The sequence below is a fragment of the Symphodus melops genome (genome assembly GCF_947650265.1).
Source record: "Symphodus melops genome assembly, chromosome: 1".
Lineage (NCBI taxonomy): Eukaryota > Metazoa > Chordata > Actinopteri > Labriformes > Labridae > Symphodus > Symphodus melops.
Genome location: NC_136691.1, coordinates 1,204,327 through 1,223,396, shown reverse-complemented (window position 1 = coordinate 1,223,396; position 19,070 = coordinate 1,204,327). Strand labels below are relative to the sequence as shown.

The 19,070-nt window shown below is 43.6% G+C and overlaps 3 protein-coding genes across 3 annotated transcripts in view; 1 reads left to right on the top strand and 2 right to left on the bottom strand.

The window, feature by feature from the left end:
- The window catches only part of LOC306835660 (sorting nexin-14-like), a gene marked incomplete at its 3' end in the record, with an annotated part of 88,676 nt that overhangs the window by 57,802 nt on the left and 11,804 nt on the right, over positions 1–19,070 (top strand). The window lies entirely within an intron of this gene.
- On the bottom strand, positions 260–3,340 carry LOC306834180 (homeobox protein Nkx-2.4-like). The gene is made up of 2 exons (XM_079360003.1): positions 2,350–3,340; positions 260–1,679 (listed from the first exon to the last, which is right to left on the bottom strand). Exons 1-2 carry the CDS (start codon positions 2,822–2,824, stop codon positions 994–996), a joined length of 1,161 nt encoding a protein of 386 aa, XP_079216129.1. The 5' UTR covers positions 2,825–3,340; the 3' UTR covers positions 260–993.
- On the bottom strand, positions 14,806–16,247 carry LOC306831688 (homeobox protein Nkx-2.2a-like; the record flags this gene model as incomplete). Its single annotated transcript, XM_079355898.1, has 2 exons — positions 14,806–15,341; positions 16,025–16,247. 2 exons carry the CDS (start codon positions 16,245–16,247, stop codon positions 14,806–14,808), a joined length of 759 nt encoding a protein of 252 aa, XP_079212024.1.

Sequence of the window (19,070 nt, the reverse complement as noted above, 5' to 3'; positions counted from 1 at the left end):
CACACGCACACGCACGCACGCACACACACACGCACGCACACACGCACACACACACGCACTGAGATTTCTTCCTCTTTCCTCTTCCTCCTTTTTTGGAGACATGTTGCTCATTTTCCAAAGTGATGACTTTCTCAGTCTCCATTTTTCACATGTCCCCATTTTTTTTTTTTTACATTTTAAACATTTTTCCCAGTTATTTTTTTGGGGACATTTAGGTTGTACGTGCAGAATATTCTGGTCCCCCTCTCCCCCCCCCCCCCCCCTCAATATCTACATTCAGTCTGTTTGCTGCATTTAGGTTTTTTTTATTCTTATTATTGTTCAGGGATCAATTTAAAAACACCGACAGCTGCTCAATCTGCGCTTCTGGCTCCACAAATAAAAACATTAAAATGTAAAAAAATAAAGATGGAAAAAAAAACACATTTATTTCAAACCGGAAACATTCTTAAAAACAGCTGTAACAACACATTTTAATAAATCTAATTTCAGGTGAAAATATTTCGTTCAGACCCGGAAGCAGCTGCAGCTTCACTTTGTTTTGACTCCTGGAAATAATTTAAACTTGTCCAAGAAATTTAAAAAAAAAAAAAAAAAAAAGAATCACAGCGCGCGTGCATCACCTTGAAACTCAAACATGAGATTTTTTTTTTTTTTCTTCCTCCTCCTGCATCAACTTTAAATCACAACCTTTTATAACAAAACAAAGAAAGACTAAACAAATATTTTGTTTTGCAGAGGAAGTCGCATTCAGACCCGGTTCAGCCTCTTATATACAGTTTTTTTTTTTTTTTTGCACCTTGTTGAGTCTTTTGAGTCCCTGTGCGTAAAGGAGGCACAGCGTCACGCGCGCAAACAACGAACCAGTAAAAGAAGTCTGGTGCTTGACTGGTCTGAAAATCCAACTCAAGCCCGGATCCGCTCAGTTCTCGTCCCGGTGTCCCTACCAAGTCCTCGTCCCGGTGTCCCTACCAAGTCCTCGTCCCGGTGTCCCTACCAAGTCCTCCCGTACAGTAAATTGGAGCCGATCATGCTGTTCGTGTACTCGATTAGCGCCGCGTCTGTTTGCGTCATGTTGATCTGCGCGTGCAGTCCCAGCGGCGGGCTCGGGGACAAATCCTCGAGCTCCTCCGTGGATGACAGCTGGTTCACCTGCTGCTGCTGCTGCGGCTGATGATGATGATGATGGAGGAGCTGCGGGGTCGCCGTCGTGGCCTCCCCTGCGCTGCTCTGTCTGTTTCCAGTCTGGTTGGAGCCGCTGGACTCGGTCCTGCAGCTCTTTCCGGTCTTGGATAGAACCGGGGACACGGAGGAGGAGCGGCACAGACTTCCTCCTGCACCTGCACCTCCGCCGCTCCCTTCCTGCAGCTGCTGCGGCCCTTTGTCCTTGGCCTGCCGCTTCAGCTTGTACCGGTGGTTCTGGAACCAGATTTTGACCTGGTTCGGGGTGAGGTGGATGAGTCCGGCCAGGTGCTCGCGCTCCGGCGCGGACAGGTACTTCTGCGTCTTGAAGCGCCGCTCCAGCTCGTACACCTGCGCCTGCGAGAAGAGCACGCGCCGCTTCCTGCGCGGCGCCGCGTGCAGACTCACCATGGACTTGGTGCTGCAGTCCATCCCGGCCAGGGAGCCCACCATCCCGGACATGTTCATCCCGGCGGAGGGGCCCATGAATCTGGAAACTTCAGAATATATTAAAAACAAAACATGTTTAAAACGAATCAAACGACCAGATTTATCTAAACAAAAAACTCTGATAATAGTCGATTAATAATCCGATTAAAATGTCTATAATTTATCCAGCTGTCTTTATTAAATTCTAAACAGTTTAAATGCTTTATTTAAAAATAAGTTTTTATAATTATCCTGTTTAAAACTAAAATCAGCCGAAAAGTTCAGGAGGAAAACGGTGAAATAAAAAAAGGCCTTTAGGTCCCTTTTTCAAATAATAAATATCAATCATTTTAACTCTCAGGCTACATGCACGAAAGTATATTAATAATGCAGGAAATTAAATTCAATATGATGTTAAAAAAAACGAAGTTTGGTGAAAATAACTTTTTATTTTTCTGAATGTGCTTAAATCTCGAGGCCTTTTTTTCAATCCTTGTATAGAAAGTAAAAAGTGACGCCAGAAGAATGTTAGATGCTGTTAAATAAATCCTAAAATACATAAACGAGCACTTTAGATTTAATGGTCATAACAAAAACAATTAATTTGATTCACATTTTAAGTATTTCCAACGTGCGTAAAAATCAGGAGGCCAAACTGTCCTGCGCGTGTTTTTAGTTTTTATAAGTTTAGTTTTTTTTTTGTTTTTTTTTAATTATTAAACTGAATGAACTTCTTACTTGTGGGGTATCTGGGCTCCGGGTTGCTGTACCACGCTGCCCCTCCGCCCCTCACCGTCTCCTGGTAGGACGGCAGCTCTCCCACGTTCCCGATGCCGCCGTTGCAGAACCCGCCTACGGCCCCGGAGAACTGCGGCACCCCGTGGGGCACATGATAGGGCCCACCGGGTCCCAGCGCGGTGGCTGCTGCTGCTGCTGAGGAAGAGGAGGAGGATGAGGATGAAGAGGAGGAGGACAGGTGGTGATGGTGATGGTGGTGGTGATGATGGTGAAGATGAGGCGGCTGGTGCTGCTGCGCCTGCTGCTGATGCTGCATACCGGGCTGGGAGACCTGCGACTGCCTGTAGGCGCCCAGCGGGGATCCGAGGCTCCCCGCGGTGTGATCCATCCCTCCGAACCTCCGGTAGCTGTCCTCCATCGGGCTCAAAATGTCGGAGACTGAGAAGGGGGTGGAGTGTTTGGGGCTGAAGGACATGGTGCGGACCCCCCGGGCTCTGGCTGGATGTGGTCGGGTCAGTCCGGCGGCTCTCTGCCTGCGTCCCCCTCCCTCCTCTGCCTCCCTGGGAAGAAGTCCAGCTGATCGGCTGAACGAGGAGACGAGTTGCCCTTATCCCGCCGGACTCAGACTCCAACACACGGAGGGGCGGAGCGACGGGCGGACACGGCGGCGGCGGCAGCAGCCAACAAAACTAATTGACATTACAGAGGTAAGTGGAGAAAATGTTTTTGGACCTACTTTCTGCTTCCGCGGAGACGGTTTGCTCTGCGAGCTTTGAGCCAAACGAGAATGTGGAGGCACAAATTCCTTCAAACTCTCAGATGAGCTTCTCTTCTGTCCTGATGAGATGATGAAAGTCTCCCAGGAGTGATCTGATGACGCTTCAGCACAGCTGGAACACCTGATTAACACCTTACATCCTGGGCCTGAGAACATCAGTTACTCCAAAGTAAAGTGAGGAGTTCTGCACATGTCCGTGTTTACAAGTCTCATCTGAACGTTTCATGTTTGGCCCGTTTTGTCTCAGTTTCTGTTCCAATAAGACAAACTGAATCATGATCTGATCTTTCATTTCTGAACCCTGATCAGAGAGCGTGAGGCATTTCAACTCGGATTGTTCCTGCTTGATGCTCTCAGAGTTTAAAAAAAAACTAAAAAAAAAACTTTGAATATCTTTTATAAATCACAGATTTAAGTGACGTCAGGATTTAGAAACCTCTCCACTCTCTTATTGTCAGTTTCTCCTGTTTCTTCTTTTATTTTCCAAAATTATTCAGACAAAATACACACATAAAAAATTCACCACAAAACATGTTTTATTTATTCTGACAGTAAAATAAATAAAAAAAGAATGGCGCAGAAGTCCAACAAAAAAAAGTGCTTTTATTAATGTGGTTTCGGTTAAGATTACGTAAGCACTGATTAACTGTATTAATCATCAATAAATAGACAAATAATTGCACATATTTAATCCATATATAGGCTCATTATTCCTCATAAATAAATAAAGAGCTGCTGCTTCTGTCCGTAAAACCTGAACACATTTTAAAAACAAACAAACAAACAAACAAACACTCTCTCCCTACTCTCTTAAATTCCTTTTACGTTACGATTGCAGATCAAGTTTGTTTGAGCAGCAACAAGCTGCCTCAGAGTTCTTCACACAACACCTCGAAGTTCATTTCATCTTCCTGCTTTAAATGAATGACTGCAGCAGCCTGGTTCGTTTAATTAGAACTTTTGCTGATTGAACTCTTTTTGAGCTGCCAGCAACATGAATATTTGTTTCTAGTTTGTATTTTATTACTTTTACTGTCATTGCTAAAGATCTGAACGTCTAACTTGTGAAATCTAAACAGCTGGAGTGAAAGAGCCGACATGTGTCAGTGAGACTCAGAGACTCGGACTTTGTCTTAGAAAAGTACAACAACGATTATTTCCTCTTCTTTTACAGACTGGGGTCAAAATCTGTTCTCAAACAGGTCTCTTATTTTTACTCTGATTATGTTGGTTTAAACTTTTTTTTTTTTTTGGTGATGTAGCTTCCAACATAATGTCTCTCAATGGCGGATCAATCAAGTAAATCAAAAACATGGAGACAAAGGAAAAAAGACACGTATCGAAAATAGCGTGTTTTAATAAATCATTACAAAATAATTCAAATAATGTTAAAAATAATAATAAAACATGTTTTTAAAACTTCACATGTTTCCTTATTTTATGAACGATTTAAAAATATTTTCAGACATTACTTTAATTTTTTTTGTAAACAGGCAGCAGTTGCCATGGTAACACTAAACATAATTTCTCTTTGTGTTTTATTGTTTTCATGTTTAAAAGTTGTAGTCAAAGAATTTAGTTGAAGTTTTTTTTTTGTTTTGTTTTTTTTAAGTTTTTCCTCCTCTTCTTTTTCTTCTCTGTAAGTTTCACTTTAGATTTATTATTTAAAGTTTTATAGTTTCACTTTAATCCTGACAGGTTTTTTTTTTTTAAACGTGAATAATTCACCTCATGGGGTCACGCGCTCTGCAGAATATTAATGAACATAATTAGTTGGATTAATATTCAAACATTTGTCTGAATAATGTTCAGACTTTCTGGACTTTGTAGGCCTATGTCCTGCACGCGCAGCTTTACTTTACTGTATACAGTTCGAGCAGCCAATCACCTGCTGACCCGCTGCGTCACGTCACTTCACGTCCCTTTTTTTGTTGAATTTTTTTTTTGTATTAGGCTGCTGCCCGTCCGGAGCGGAGAAGGAATAAACGAGTCTGCAATGATTGTTGATCCGCATCCGCATCAGGACACACCGGGACCGGAGCGGAGTCTCAGCCCGGCTTCGAACTGCTGCTGCCGGCTGAGAGAGAGGAAACCCCGCCGGAACAAGATGGAGGAAACAGCAGAGAGTAAAAACCTTTTCATGAATACAGACTAAGAGAGTAGAGAGCTCGGGATGTTTACAGCTGTGGAGCCTGTTTATTACTATTTAATGACTTTAATTAAATCCATTTAAACCAAAGATCCTTGGCTGCAGTAAAGATCAGATTTTCTCCTTCTGGCCATGAAAGTTGATCTATTCACAAATATCCCTGAAGAAAACGGAGTTGGACGAAGTGGAAACAGTCCAATTTTCTTTTGCATTCTTCTGAATAAGATGATTTAAGAGAAGGATTTTTTTCATGAAGTAGATCGTGGACAGATGTGCAAAAACTGGAACAGCTGTTTTTCAAGCTTGATAATTTGGTCCCAAAAAGTTTGGAAAAGAAGACAACATGTTCAGTTTTAATTTGTTGTGTTTGTCTTGCTTTTGTTTCCTGTTTTTGTTTCTGGAACAGATTGATTCAAGGTGTCGTCAGGTAAACTCACGTGCGACACAAGAATAAAATAAAAACTTAAAACTTCTTCCCGAAGTCTCCAGATGTCATCTTGATAAACGAGCTCAGTGTTAAAACTGCAGGTTTGAATTTAAACAGACTTAAATTCATCTCTTGGATTAAATGAGGCTCTTAATGTCTTTTTATTTCAGTTCCGTTTAGATTAATTTCAAAATAAAAGAATTAACGCTCGTTAAACGGTGAATTTAAAGGATGTTTCACAGTTTGGCTACTTTACCTTTAATTAATTAGATCTGACAGGATATTTGTTTGTGTTTAGCAGTTTATTACAAACTTAAAGTGAAGCTCTGCTGATTAATCCCTTTCAAATGAAGTAAATGTTTTTTTTCTAAACGCCACATTATCACAACATAGTGGGCTCTCTGCTGATCTACATGATCTTATTAAATGATAACTAATGTTTCCCATTCAGTTAAAGTTGGTGTCATATTTTGTGTTTCCGTCGTCTTGACTGATGTGAAGTTTATAAAAATGATTTAATTTAATTCAAGACTCAGAAGTAAAGAGACGGTTGTTATATTATTACTCGCTCTGTAACCAGGAGATACAAATCTAACTGCAAATAAATTCAAGTCATTTCTTCTTTGAATTCAAAGTGTAGTATAGTGTGGGATCAGAAGGTCTCGGTCTCTTTTCTGCACCTGCAGCACTTGAGTAAATCTCCACCATGTACGCTCAGGTGAGCACACCTTGATCTGTGAAGGGACTCTGTATCACCAAATTGGAGAAAAATGTCAAATCTGAAATTCTTCTCAAGTTGGTTGAAACCTTTGTTTGGCCTTGGGGAGTGTTAACAAAAAGAACCGTCTGAGAGAAGAACTTCTTTGATAGTGAGAAAATGTGTCTTTGGAGTGAGTGTCTTCAGCCTTGGATCCACCTGGCTCAACTTCCACCTGCCTGAGGAGCTGGCAGAGGTGCAGGGACGGGCCGGGGGGGGGGTGACGTACCCTCCCCAAAGGTGGAGGAGGTGAGGGAGACTCTACAGCCTCTATTTGTTTTCTCCTCCTCACCCATTGGCCGTCTCATCGCCTCCCTTCCCCCCCCCCCCCCCTACAGGTTTAATCCTCGGCTCTCTGGAGGAGCTTTAGGCCAAGCAGCTCGGGCCCCTGAACGCCTCTTAAAAAAAGGCAGCCCACTCCAACCAGGAAGGCGAGGGGAGGGGGAGGGGGGGGGAGGGGGGGGGGGGCAGTGTCCACCTGGCTCCTGAAACATGATGTAAAGAAAAATCTACTGACCTTTATTTCCACTCTGAGAGGGAGGAGGAGCCGCTGCTGGACCAAAGCCCTGAAAACTACAACTACAACTATTTTTTTTTTTTTTTTTAGAAGAGACGAGAAACAATTTGCAACAGAAAAAAGGAGAACAGATCAATTGTTTGTCATTGTTAAAAAAAATTTTTTTAAAAAGTCCCTCAAAAATCTCGTCTTTTCACACATCACACGCTGCCGACGAAACATCAGACGCAACCTGGGGTTAAGTGTCTTTCCAAAGGACACGGGGATCGAACCATCGACCACTGAGACCGTGATCAGGTCACATCCCCTGAAAGAGAAACTGTGCAACTGTTTGATCCAGTAGATGTCACCGTTGAGCTCCAACATGAAACCAAAACTGCTCTTTGGCCACGCCTCCTCCATACTGAAGCCCCCGCCCTCCTCCAGAGACGCACGTCTTAACGCCACGCCAATATTAGCGCTCTTTAGTTAGCTGGTTAGCTTCAATCACCTGTGTCCTGCATTGTTGTGTTAGCATGCTAATGTAAGCGCTCTTTAGTTAGCTGGTAGCCTCAATCACCTGTGTCCTGCATTGTTGTGTTATCATGCTAATGTTAGCGCTCTTTAGTTAGCTGGTTAGCTTCAATCACCTGTGTCCTGCATTGTTGTGTTAGCATGCTAATGTTAGCGCTCTTTAGTTAGCTGGTTAGCTTCAATCACCTGTGTCCTGCATTGTTGTGTTAGCATGCTAATGTTAGCGCTCTTTAGTTAGCTGGTTAGCTTCAATCACCTGTGTCCTGCATTGTTGTGTTAGCATGCTAATGTTAGCGCTCTGTAGTTAGCTGGTTAGCTTCATGTAAACTGACACAGAATGATCCAAATAATCAGTGAGTATGTTCTTCTTCTTCTTGACTCAAACAGCTTTTATACAAAAGGGGAGGAGCCATGTAAACACAGCTCTGACAACAACACAGCCAGCCGGTGCTCAGGTTTCACCACCACGTCTCTTTTCAGATGAATCTTTTCCCTTGACCTCTCTGCATCCCGTTTGTTTGCTTGTTTACTACATCAGACACATGGAAGCGTCCGTTTCATGTATTTCTGAACAGGAAGGTTAAACGGCGCTCTCTTAGTTCAGTCTGTATCAGGAGGAGAGAAAAGACTCCATCTCGACCTGCAGCCTCACACGGCGCCGGGAAAAGGTCAGAGGTGATGCGTCCACAAGTGTTCTTCACAAATCATTCAGCCTGTGTGTGTGTGCAGTACTGTTCAGTGTGTGTGTGTGTGTGTGTGTGTGGGGGGGGGGGGGGGGGGGTCAAGGCTCCGTCTCTGCACCACTTGGCTGTTTGAAGCATTAAGAAACATTGCGTGTGTGTGAAAAGCTCTGTGCAGTCATGTGAAGAAACTGGAGCTTCAGAGCGCCATCATGAGGTCGGTCTGTGTTTCTCTTTTTTTTTTTTTACAATTCTTCAAAATCCTACAAAGCAGACCTTCACAGTCTCTCACTCTCTGCTCTGCACACACTGCGGGTTGTTCCAAACAAAAGGTGCAGAAAACAAACATCTTCCATTCCCACCTCGGTTCTTTCGGTCGTGGATTCATCTTTCAGAATTAAAAGTGACGACAGTTGGTCCAGTGTTATTCCCAGAATGACTCTTTATGAGTAAAGATGTAAGATCGATGAGCTGGACTGCCCTACAAAGCAAAAAGGCAGAAACTGCAATTTTGGTCAAAAATGAGTTATTATCATTTGCGTGACATTCATTGCATCATTTATTATGGAACAAAATATCTCGTCTTAAATGTTTACTGTTTTGGAGAAAAACATTTTTTTTTACAGTAACTGCAAAAAGCCCGAGTGAAGCAAAGCAAACAGTGAAAGCTTTTACTGTTTTCTTGCTTTGCTTCACACCAGTTACTCATGCTTTGTATTACTAGCCTACATCACAACCATGTGACTGTACAGTGATGTCACACAGTGCTGTGGTCTATTCCAAATGAACTGTCCCCATTTGGGCCTTCATGGAACTTGAAATGTGAAATACTTGTTAAGCAGCCATGTCGGCACCAAAACAGATTCTGAGACCTAAAATGGTCAAATGGCTTTGGGCTTAGTATTTATTTTTATATACTTTATTAATCCCGCAAGGGGAAATTCGGTTTTCACTCTGCATTGATGGAGAGGTCTCAGAGTGAGGGGGCTGCCCACAGAGAGCGCTCCAGAGCAGTTTTTGGGGTTCGGTGCCTTGCTCGGGGGCACCTCGGCAGTGCTCAGGAAATGGACTGGCACCTTTCCAGCTACCAGACCAGTTTCCGGGTTTGGTCCGTGCCGGGATTTGAACCGGTTCCCAACCCAAGTCCCTACAGACTGAGCTACTGCCGCTCCAATATATCCATGTAAATCCATGTTCAGGAAAACAAAGGATTCCAATAATTCTAAACGCAGCGTGTCTAACACAAGCTGTGAGGAAATGGAGTTACTGCCTTTTCCCTTGGTATTGTGGCACATGGGGTAAAATATCAAATAAAATATGATGATTGATATGTAGAAAGAATAAGCTCATATAAAGTAACAAAAATGCCACATGTCCAATAATATACCTGCAGCTACTGAGGCTGGACGAGGTGAAAACTTTAGAGTCATTTTCTGCACTCTGCGTGGTTTCTGCCTTTTTGCTTTGTAGGGCAGTAAATCCACTCGTACAGTGTTTATGAAGTAACCTGATTGTCTACAGACCCACAACGTGTGAGATAAACATCCAGTCCTTTGTTTGTGGTCTGCAGAAGTCCTACAACAGGAAAAAAATGCTCCGTTTTAGATGTGCTCCCCTTGTGATGTCACAATGGGATAATGGTAAAAAAAAAAAAAAAAAAAAAACTTCCTCTCCTGGTTTCTCCAACCATGCACTCCACCTCCAGCCTCGCGCAAAACTTTTGCACAGGTCGCCATTTTTTGTTTTCTCTAGTGAAGGAGTGATGTCTGCTGGGAAAACTCAGGGGGGGCGGGGCTTGTTGCATTTAAAGAGACACACACACACACACACCAATAATGTAGCGTTCAGAGAGAGCTGGTTTCTGCAGGGTCACAAACCTCCTCTACTTTTTTTTAATAGTTGTGACGTCGTCGGCTGTAGATTCATTTTTCAGACTCACTTCCTGTCGTACCTGGAAGTCCTGTCGTCAGAGGCGCTGCTTGTCAACAGGCGTGACAGCTGACAAACTTTAAACCGCAGCGTTGGCTCAAAATGTGCAGATTGATCAATGACAGTAGGAGATCTCCCTCAGGGGACCCCTAATGGGAATCACTGGATTAGTCTGTTAAAGGTTTACAGCTTTTACAGCTACATTGCAGTTCCTCTCCTGGCCAGCAGAGGGCAGTAAAGACCTATTGTTGACTAAAAAGTAAACTATCACTGTTTACAGATCCAGTCTGACGATGGCACGTGTCTCTGAGTATCAATAAAGCTTTAATTGAAAGAAAACAGTATCCAGGATCTCCTTAGACTTCAGGTCCTGCAGTCACTTCAAGACGGGCTTCCAGACTTCACGGAGGATCTGAATAAAACATTGAGGGTGACTTTGTTTTGAAACCAAACTGTCCAAGTAAAAAGGTGCAAAACACCGACATCTTTCATTTCCAACTCTGTTTTAAATTTGGGTTCAAAGAATTAAAAGTGTTCTTCCCAGAAAGGCTCTGTCATTGTCTGAGCCGGAGACTACTAACCTGAGTGCCCCCCCTGAACCCCACCTCCACCAACCTGCCGACCAAACCACTCACCAAGAGCCAAACCGATTTATCCGCACTCCTCCCTGAAAGTAGATCCAGAGAGAGATGAAATACAGATCAATTACTGATGTTTGTTAACTGTAGATGCCATAAATGTCAGTTGGTTGTGTGTTTGGTTTAATGTTTTTTTTTTTACTTATTTGTTCATTGTTTTCGATCTTATTGTTTCTGGTGGTGCGCGTGTTTACCGGACATCACTGCGGTGATAGCCGGGACTATATGGGCTGCACTCACCTGTTCACCTGCTGGTTTGTCTTAGATGGAGAGAGAGGGGCTGAGCTTGACAGCGTGTCTCAGCCTTTTCTCCCGTGTTTAGTCCCTCGCGACACTTTTTTTTTGTTGTTGTTGTTTTTTGTTTGTGACAACCTGCAGAGGCCGATATATAACCGCGATATTAACGGTCTCATAAATGTAGAGCTGCAGCTGCATGATCTCCAGGTGAGACCAAGAACAAGAAATACACAAACATTTATCAAACACTATAAAAGAGAATTATTCACTCAATAAAAACCTCAATATGAAAAAACAAAGAGTGTCCTCTTCATGTTTCTATTCTAACTCTTTAAACATTAAAGGAGGTTTATTGTGTTTAAAGATGTCAGAGGAATCTTTAGTTTACAGACATGAACTCAATGAGGACTTTATACCTGTGTGTTTGTACCTGTGTGTTTGTACCTGTGTGTTTATATTCTTGTGAGGACTAATGTGAGTTTTCTGAGCTCGAGTCAGAGAAAAGTTTTGATCAGGCTTTTGCTGCCACCTGCTGGCTGCATGATGAACTGCGTGCTGGTTGCTGGTAGTCATCTGGTAGATGAATTCCTCTCGCGTGCTTCTTTGAGCTCTCCACTGATTTTTCCACTGATCAACTTCAACGGGATCTTTTTCTGTCGATCTAGAAAACAAAAGTCTGAACATGATCTCTGTTGGTTTATTTAAAGCACTGTGCAAAGCAATATTTTGAAAAACGTTTTTACATGTAATGTGTTTTTGAGGGGTCATTTTGTTTGTTTTAGCTGATGTGGAGTTTGTTGTGACAGAAGTATTTTTTTTTAACTCATTTAAGGCAGATTAGATTTACACAGTTTACCATTTTATGTGGAACATCCAGCATGTCGGAGGCCTGCAAAGAACTCCATGCAGAGACAGACTGAGACCTCGAGACATAATCATGTGTATATAACATAAAACATGTTTAATTAATTAAATTATCCGCCAACTCTTTTTACCAAAACAAATCAAATGAGCCCTCACTCAGTCACCTCCAGGTCACTTCCTGCTTTTGGTACAGCCTTCAAGTGAAGATTCTGTCATTTATACATTTGTGTTAAAAACGTTTTGAAAACGTCAAATTGACTAAGACTTTGTAAAAGTTTTAATTTTGTTTTGCACTTCTCAGCCACCGTACTGAATCGATCTCGACGCCGGCGTTCAAATCGAGGACTATAGTCTCTGCCATCCGCTGCAAAAAGGATCATTCAGTTTTATATATGTAGGTGTTCAGCGCGTGCACCATGACTATAAAGATGGAGCCCAGATACTTGGATTCACCATGGCAACAGGTCGTCCCCTCGACCAGCCACGATGAGCAGCCCGTGGGCCGGACCAGAACGGGTCGGGAAGGGTTCTGGGATCCTGTTTATGATCCTCCACTCATGAGAGAAGACTGTTCTGATGTGTGTCTGCTTCGGGCTTCCGTAGAGAAACAAAACAGCAGACTGGCCCTTTAAACTCTTCTTCTCTTTTATTGTAGCAGGTGACACATTATAACTGTCTCAAAGCTTTACCCCCCCCCCCCCCCCCCCCCCACTAATGTGACATCATCCCTCTGAGATGAGCTGACCTCTGACCCCACTGAATACTGAATACAGAGACCCCCCCAACACACACACACACACACACACACACACACACACACACACACACACACACACACACACACACACACACACACACGGGGTCTTTCTCTCCTTTGTCAGCCGGCAGTGAGGAGCTGCCTGTGTGTCTGTTAAGATGTTTAATCCTCTCACATGATTCAGAGGATCATTAAAGCGTTAAAGTCGGACGCTGCATCACATCTGATCTCCTCGTTCAGCGGAGAGGGACCGTCGTGTCTGTGAACCTCCAAAACAATCTCACAACAACAACTCATCTGACACTTTGCACAGACTTCCACTCTTTCTTATTTTTATTATAAGAGTTTCTCTGCAGGAACTTTCCCCCCGTGCACGCTCAAAACTCTGCAGAGCACGAGTCCGTACTTCTGTTTCCATCCATTTGAGAAGCTTCCTTTACAATTACATGATCCTGTTTACTAAATGCAGCGTTCATATCCATGCAATGATAGGAAGAGGAAAATAATCCTCCATTTTCACAAACATTCAGCAGCGTTTAACATCTTCACCGTCCTTCAGATGTTCAGAGCAGAGAGTCAGAAAATGAAAAATCCACAGGCGGAATTTGAACCCAGGCCGCCCGCTATCGAGGACGACAGCCTCTGGACACTAACCACTAATGTCTTCATTTGAATATTGATTAAATCAGGTTGTGTTCACACTTTCCTCTCCTCTCGTTCTCTCTCTTCTTTCTGTTTGTATTCAAAGTGTAAAAACCTGGATCTGGAGTTTCTCTCTGGGTTTTCGTGGATCGCTTGGTCAGGAGTTTAAGAGGCTGTTTTTGTTTCTTTTAGACAGAGACCGACTTCCTGTTTCCGGTCTTTACATTTAGACAGCGGTGTGATATGTGGATTCTATTCAAAGAACGTTTTCCTCTGTTAGATTGAGATGAGCTCTCGTGTTTCTTTCGCACAGATTGCAGCTCCGTGTTGAAGAACTGCAGAGTGAAGTTCAGGTCCTTTTAGAGGCCTCGTCCCTCCTGCCTGGGAGACACGAGGGACACACCGTCTGCTGTGAGGTCATTTAATCCAGCTCATATTAATGTATGAGGCCTGATGACCGTGAACGCAACAAGTGAATGGAGTCCTGCTGAAGATCTGTCTGTGGGAGTTATTAGAACTGACGTGTCGGTTCATGTGTTTTAAAGTGAGACATGACAGTCAACTGGAAGATCGAGGGATTCGAACCCCAGCTCAAGCAACCCCACGACCATGTGTCCTTGAGCAAGACACTTAACCCCAAGTTGCTCACTTTGATTTGTCAGCGGTGTGATAGTGTGTATGAATCACTGATTCCACTGCAGCCTCTGCCATCATGTGAAGGTGTGACCTTTGAGCAAGGCATTAAAACCCCCCAGCAGTACACGTCCACGGAATCCTGTGTGTGCATGAGTGTGTATTTCTGTGTGTGTGTGTGTGTGTGTGTGTGTGTGTGTGTGTGTCATGTTCAACAACACCGTTTAAATCTAAATTGTGGGATCAATAAAATATATCTAAATTAATAAATAGTATTTTTATAACTCATGATCATGTGTGAAATAAAAACAGTGTCTAGTGCTGCAGCTTTTTATTCACCATCATAAATACTCAGCTGATTACAAAACAACTCACCATCAACATTAGTTATAAATAAATTTATAAAACACGCAGAAAAACGTAATCTCGCGATAAAAAGTGACACATCTGCAGTAACACAACGAAAACAACAACAACAACAACAACAACAACTAAAGTCATGACGTCCCCAAAAAGAAAAGAAGTGATCGTTTTGGTTTCGGTCTGTTTTCATCCTCATGTTCACAACACTCGCTTTAGTTTTGGACGATTTGCGCGTCTGATATTTACAGTCTGTAGGAGGAGTCTGAAGGTTATTTAAACAACAAAATTTAACTTTTTTTTTTTGAAAGACAAGCTGATCATGTAAATCGTAGCTCAACTGGAAGTGAGTGTAAAGTTTACAAAAAACGTGCTTTTACTTTGAAATCTACATTTACATTTTCTCCAGACCTGATTCAAAACAGAAACCCTTTTTTATGATCCTGATTCAAACAAATGAAAATGTACACGTTGAATAATTAGTGATTTCGTTCAATGTGGAGAGACTTGAAGGCCCAACACGTGTTTAAATGGGGAAGTTTTTCAGCCATTGAGTCCAGTAACAGTTTAGTCCTTCACCAGCTCCAGTGGTACATGTGCGCCAGCTGCTGCACCCCTGGGTGCTGCTGCGTCAGGCTGGGGAGCTCCGTGCCGTAGGAGGGGTGCAGGAGCGGGGAGTAGGCGCACAGAGGCATGCTGAGTCCGGACCTCAGCGTCACCTCCAGGTCCTGCGCTGTGATCCGGTCGCAGGGCTTCCCGTCCCGCATCAGCAGCGGGATGGCGACGCGGCGGGTCGGAAGCAGCTGCAGCGCCTCCAGGCTGTGCTCCACCCGAGCCCGCTTCATCTTGTAGCGGTGGTTCTGGAACCAGATCTTCACCTGGTTCGGGGTGAGGCGGATGAGCCCGGCCAGGTGCTCCCTCTCCGGGGCGGACAGGTAGCGCTGCTGCCGGAAGCGACGCTCGAGCTCGAAGGTCTGCGCTTTGGAGAAGAGAACGCGCCGCTTCCTGCCGCGCGTCTTCTGCGCGGCGGCGCTCCCATCGTCCCGCTCCGCGTCCGGGGACTCATCCTCAGATTTGGGCTCCGGACGGGAGTTTAAGGTCAGACTGTGCACTACACAAAGAGAGGACAGGTCGTGTTATTAGTCACAGCAGTCTGGCTGTTTTAAATTACAGCAGAAAGAGATTTAAAGTCAACGACACGCGCACCGAGTCTGACTTTAATAAATTAACAAAAACGGAAAATTATTCTTAAATACTTTTAATCCCATTTTAGCTCCATTTACACCGGAAACAACCTTTGAGAGCAAAAACGACAAATTCAATGAGCTCCAAACTGTCTTTTGAAACTATAATACCGTTTTTATAAGCAGCCAGTTTAATCTTCACGAGAGAATTCAACAATTAACATTCTTAAATAGGAAGTTATTTAATTATAAATTATTGATGATTACAGGTGGTAATAAATCTGTAGATTTTTTTTTTTTAAACAAATTAAAAAAAGATGATTCAAAGAGGAAAAACATTCAGGCTGCTGATGTATCAGAATCTTTTAACAAAATAGGCTCCATGTTATTTAATGACACATTTGATGTAAATTATTAAATGCAGATTAATATTTTTAAACCTATTGATAAGCCTCGGTTTAATCTGGATCTTTACGCAGAGTAAATAAAATATAATAAAACATAGTGCACACATTCAAATTCAGAAATAAGAACAGTGTGATTTATATTGTAATAATATAAATAGGCTACATTTATTTATTTAAATACGTTTAGAGAAATGTTTGCTCACAGGAGAAGTGCAGGTTACCGGATCCGCGGCTCCACCTTCCGTAGCTTCCTCCGTTAAATCCAAACACGGGCGCGTGTTCAGAGGCTGACACCTCCGCGGAGGCCTCCTCGGTGTCGTCCTCCTCCGTCTCCTCGGTGCCGGAGCCGCATCGCGCTGCAGGATCAGGGAGATCCAGGATGTCCCGCACGGAAAAGCCCGTTTTTGTGCTCGTGCCAAAAGACATGACGCAGGTTTGAGGGAGAAAACGGGAAACAGAGTGACGTAGAGGAGGGTGAGGGGGAACCAGGAAAAGTTCCGCGGTGTTTCTGCAGCTGCAGCCCGGCAGAGAGGAGCTCACAGCGGATAGTTCGGGTCCATGAATGCCGCTGAACGGAGAGCGAGCCCGGAGCTGCACGGGTCCGAGCGGGGAGGATTCAACAGCATGAAAAATACATGAGGGAAGACATGAAGAGAGTGAGGGAGTGTGTGTTTGTGTTTGTGTGTGTGTCGTTAAAAAGGACGGAGGCGGGTCCCGGGGGGGTCAAGTGGTTGAGGGTGTGAAAATCCCCCGGAGCAGCGCGTGAGGGGAGCTGATGGAGGTGCAGGGAGGAGGAGACATTTAACGATGGAGGATTAGAGACTCATTTCCATTTATTAGAGTCACTGATCCGCTCAATGATGAAATATGAAGCTCAATGAGTCCAAAACGTCCCCGAGAAAAACTCCAAATAACCTTTAAAGTGAAGACAAATCAAATGTATGAAAATCAGCTCTAACAAACATTCATCAGCTTTGTCATGAAACTGAACCAACACACAGTCAGGCTCCTGTCTCTTTAAATAATCAGGCTAATACATGAATATTTTGTCATAATATGATGATGTAATTTGCAGAGCACATTTCATAAAAGTGTTTTTTACAGAAGTCAAACATGAACTGATCAAAACAAACATTTAAGATCTCAGGAACATCAAACTGAGCTCACATGTTTACTTCTCTTTCTTCCTTTAAAACATGAAATTAAACCTCCTACATCATCTTTAAACTCTGAAGGAAAATGATTAATATGATTTTTAATGAAGCCCTGATGGCTTTAAAATTTCCTTAAAATTCACATTAATATGAATATTTTAATTACAGGCAGCCGCGTTTTTTAAAAAACAAAACAAAAACATTTGTATCGATAATATAAAAACGATAATTAATAAAATAATAAAGTAAATGTGAACTCAGAAGTCCGCAGAGAAATCTGCACATTTAAGAAGATTTGACAGCAAACAGAGAGAAGTGTGTTTGAGTGAGTGTCGCTGTTTGTAGAGAGGATTAGTGAAAGTGTTTACACACACACACACACACACACACACACACACACACACACACACACACACACACACTCACACACTGCTCGTATATTTGCCTTCCTATAATTTAAAGTATTTCTTTTGCTGTCTTGTAAACACGTCATGTTGGATCAGAGCTCAAACAAAGATTAGGACTAAAATGTGTCTGAGCATTGCAGGAAAGAAACACAAGAGGAAGGCCTCATTTTATCCGGGTACTTTCTGTTTCTGTTTCACATTTTACTTTTTATTTAATTAGAAAAAAAAAAAAAAAGCCCCCGGGCTGATTAAACGTGCTCTGTTGAGTCCCGCAGGCTCGGCAGGTTCTGGTTCTGGTCTCTGTGACCTGCTGAACACTTCAGCCTCATTCTTTGCATCCTCGTGTGTCGATGTTTGGACCATCTGTCCACATGTCTCATGTCAGTGTGTTGAGTCCAGATGTGTCTGCATGTTTCACTCTCTGACCGTTTGATTGTGACCCTCGTGCACATCAGATCAGCTGACGTCACAGGCGTGGTGCAGCGTGCACGCAGGTGGAGTACTCTTTTTTTCAGTCTACATGCATACACCATCAATCATTGATCAGTAGGATGATGACATTGCTAAGATGGTGAAGGGATGACCCTCTCTGTCTTGGTTCGCACGCGCACTCTGATGTGACAGGCAGCACCTCTCCACGCGCTGTTTTACTATAAAGTCTGTTTTATTTCTGGATGCTCGTGCACTGATCTGCATCCTACCCCTGGAGGTTTTTAGTGCTGAGCCTGAAGGCTGAAGGGAGTCTCTTCATAAACATGTGAGGAATCAGCAGCTCTTCAAAGACACGGGACAGGAGGTAACATGGAAAATAAAATCCTTTATTAACAGCGAGTCTGCGCGTGCAGGTCTCAGAGCAGGAAATAAGCACGTGATCAATGAGATCAAATGTTTCTGATTCCAGATTTAAAAATCTTCCTTCCACTTTCTTTCGTTCGTTTTTGTTGCAGCAGTTTCTCCTGTTTGCTTTTCTGTTTGGTTTCCACTTTGTGTGTGTGACGTGTGTGACAATGAGTTGAGCTCCTGGTGATGTTGTGTGTGCGCGCGCGCTCCTGTGTGTGTGTGTGTGTGTGTGTGTGTGTGTGTGTGTGTGTGTGTGTGTGTGTTGGGTCCTGCTGGGTGGTCGAGCTCTGCAAACAAACACACGACGAGCTGGTGGCCACAAAGACCTCACAGCCTCCACATTTATCCCATTTATTCCCCCTGAACACTTTATAATGGCCTCAACACACACACACACACACACACACACACACACACACACACACACACACACACACTGCTGTGAATACATGTGAGGCTGCTGGGAGTTGTCATGGTATTCAAACTGCTGCCTTCAATAGACTGTCCTCTATATTCATGACCACACACACACACACACACACACACACACACACACACACACACACACACACACACACACACACATCACTGAGATCGTGAGGGTGAGACGCTCAGGACGGATGAGAGGGTGAGACACTCAGGACGGATGAGAGGGTGAGACGCTCAGGATGGATGAGAGGGTGAGACGCTCAGGATGGATGAGACGCTCAGGATGGATGAGAGGGTGAGACACTCAGGATGGATGAGAGGGTGAGACACTCAGGATGGATGAGAGGGTGAGACGCTCAGGATGGATGAGACGCTCAGGATGGATGAGAGGGTGAGACGCTCAGGATGGATGAGAGGGT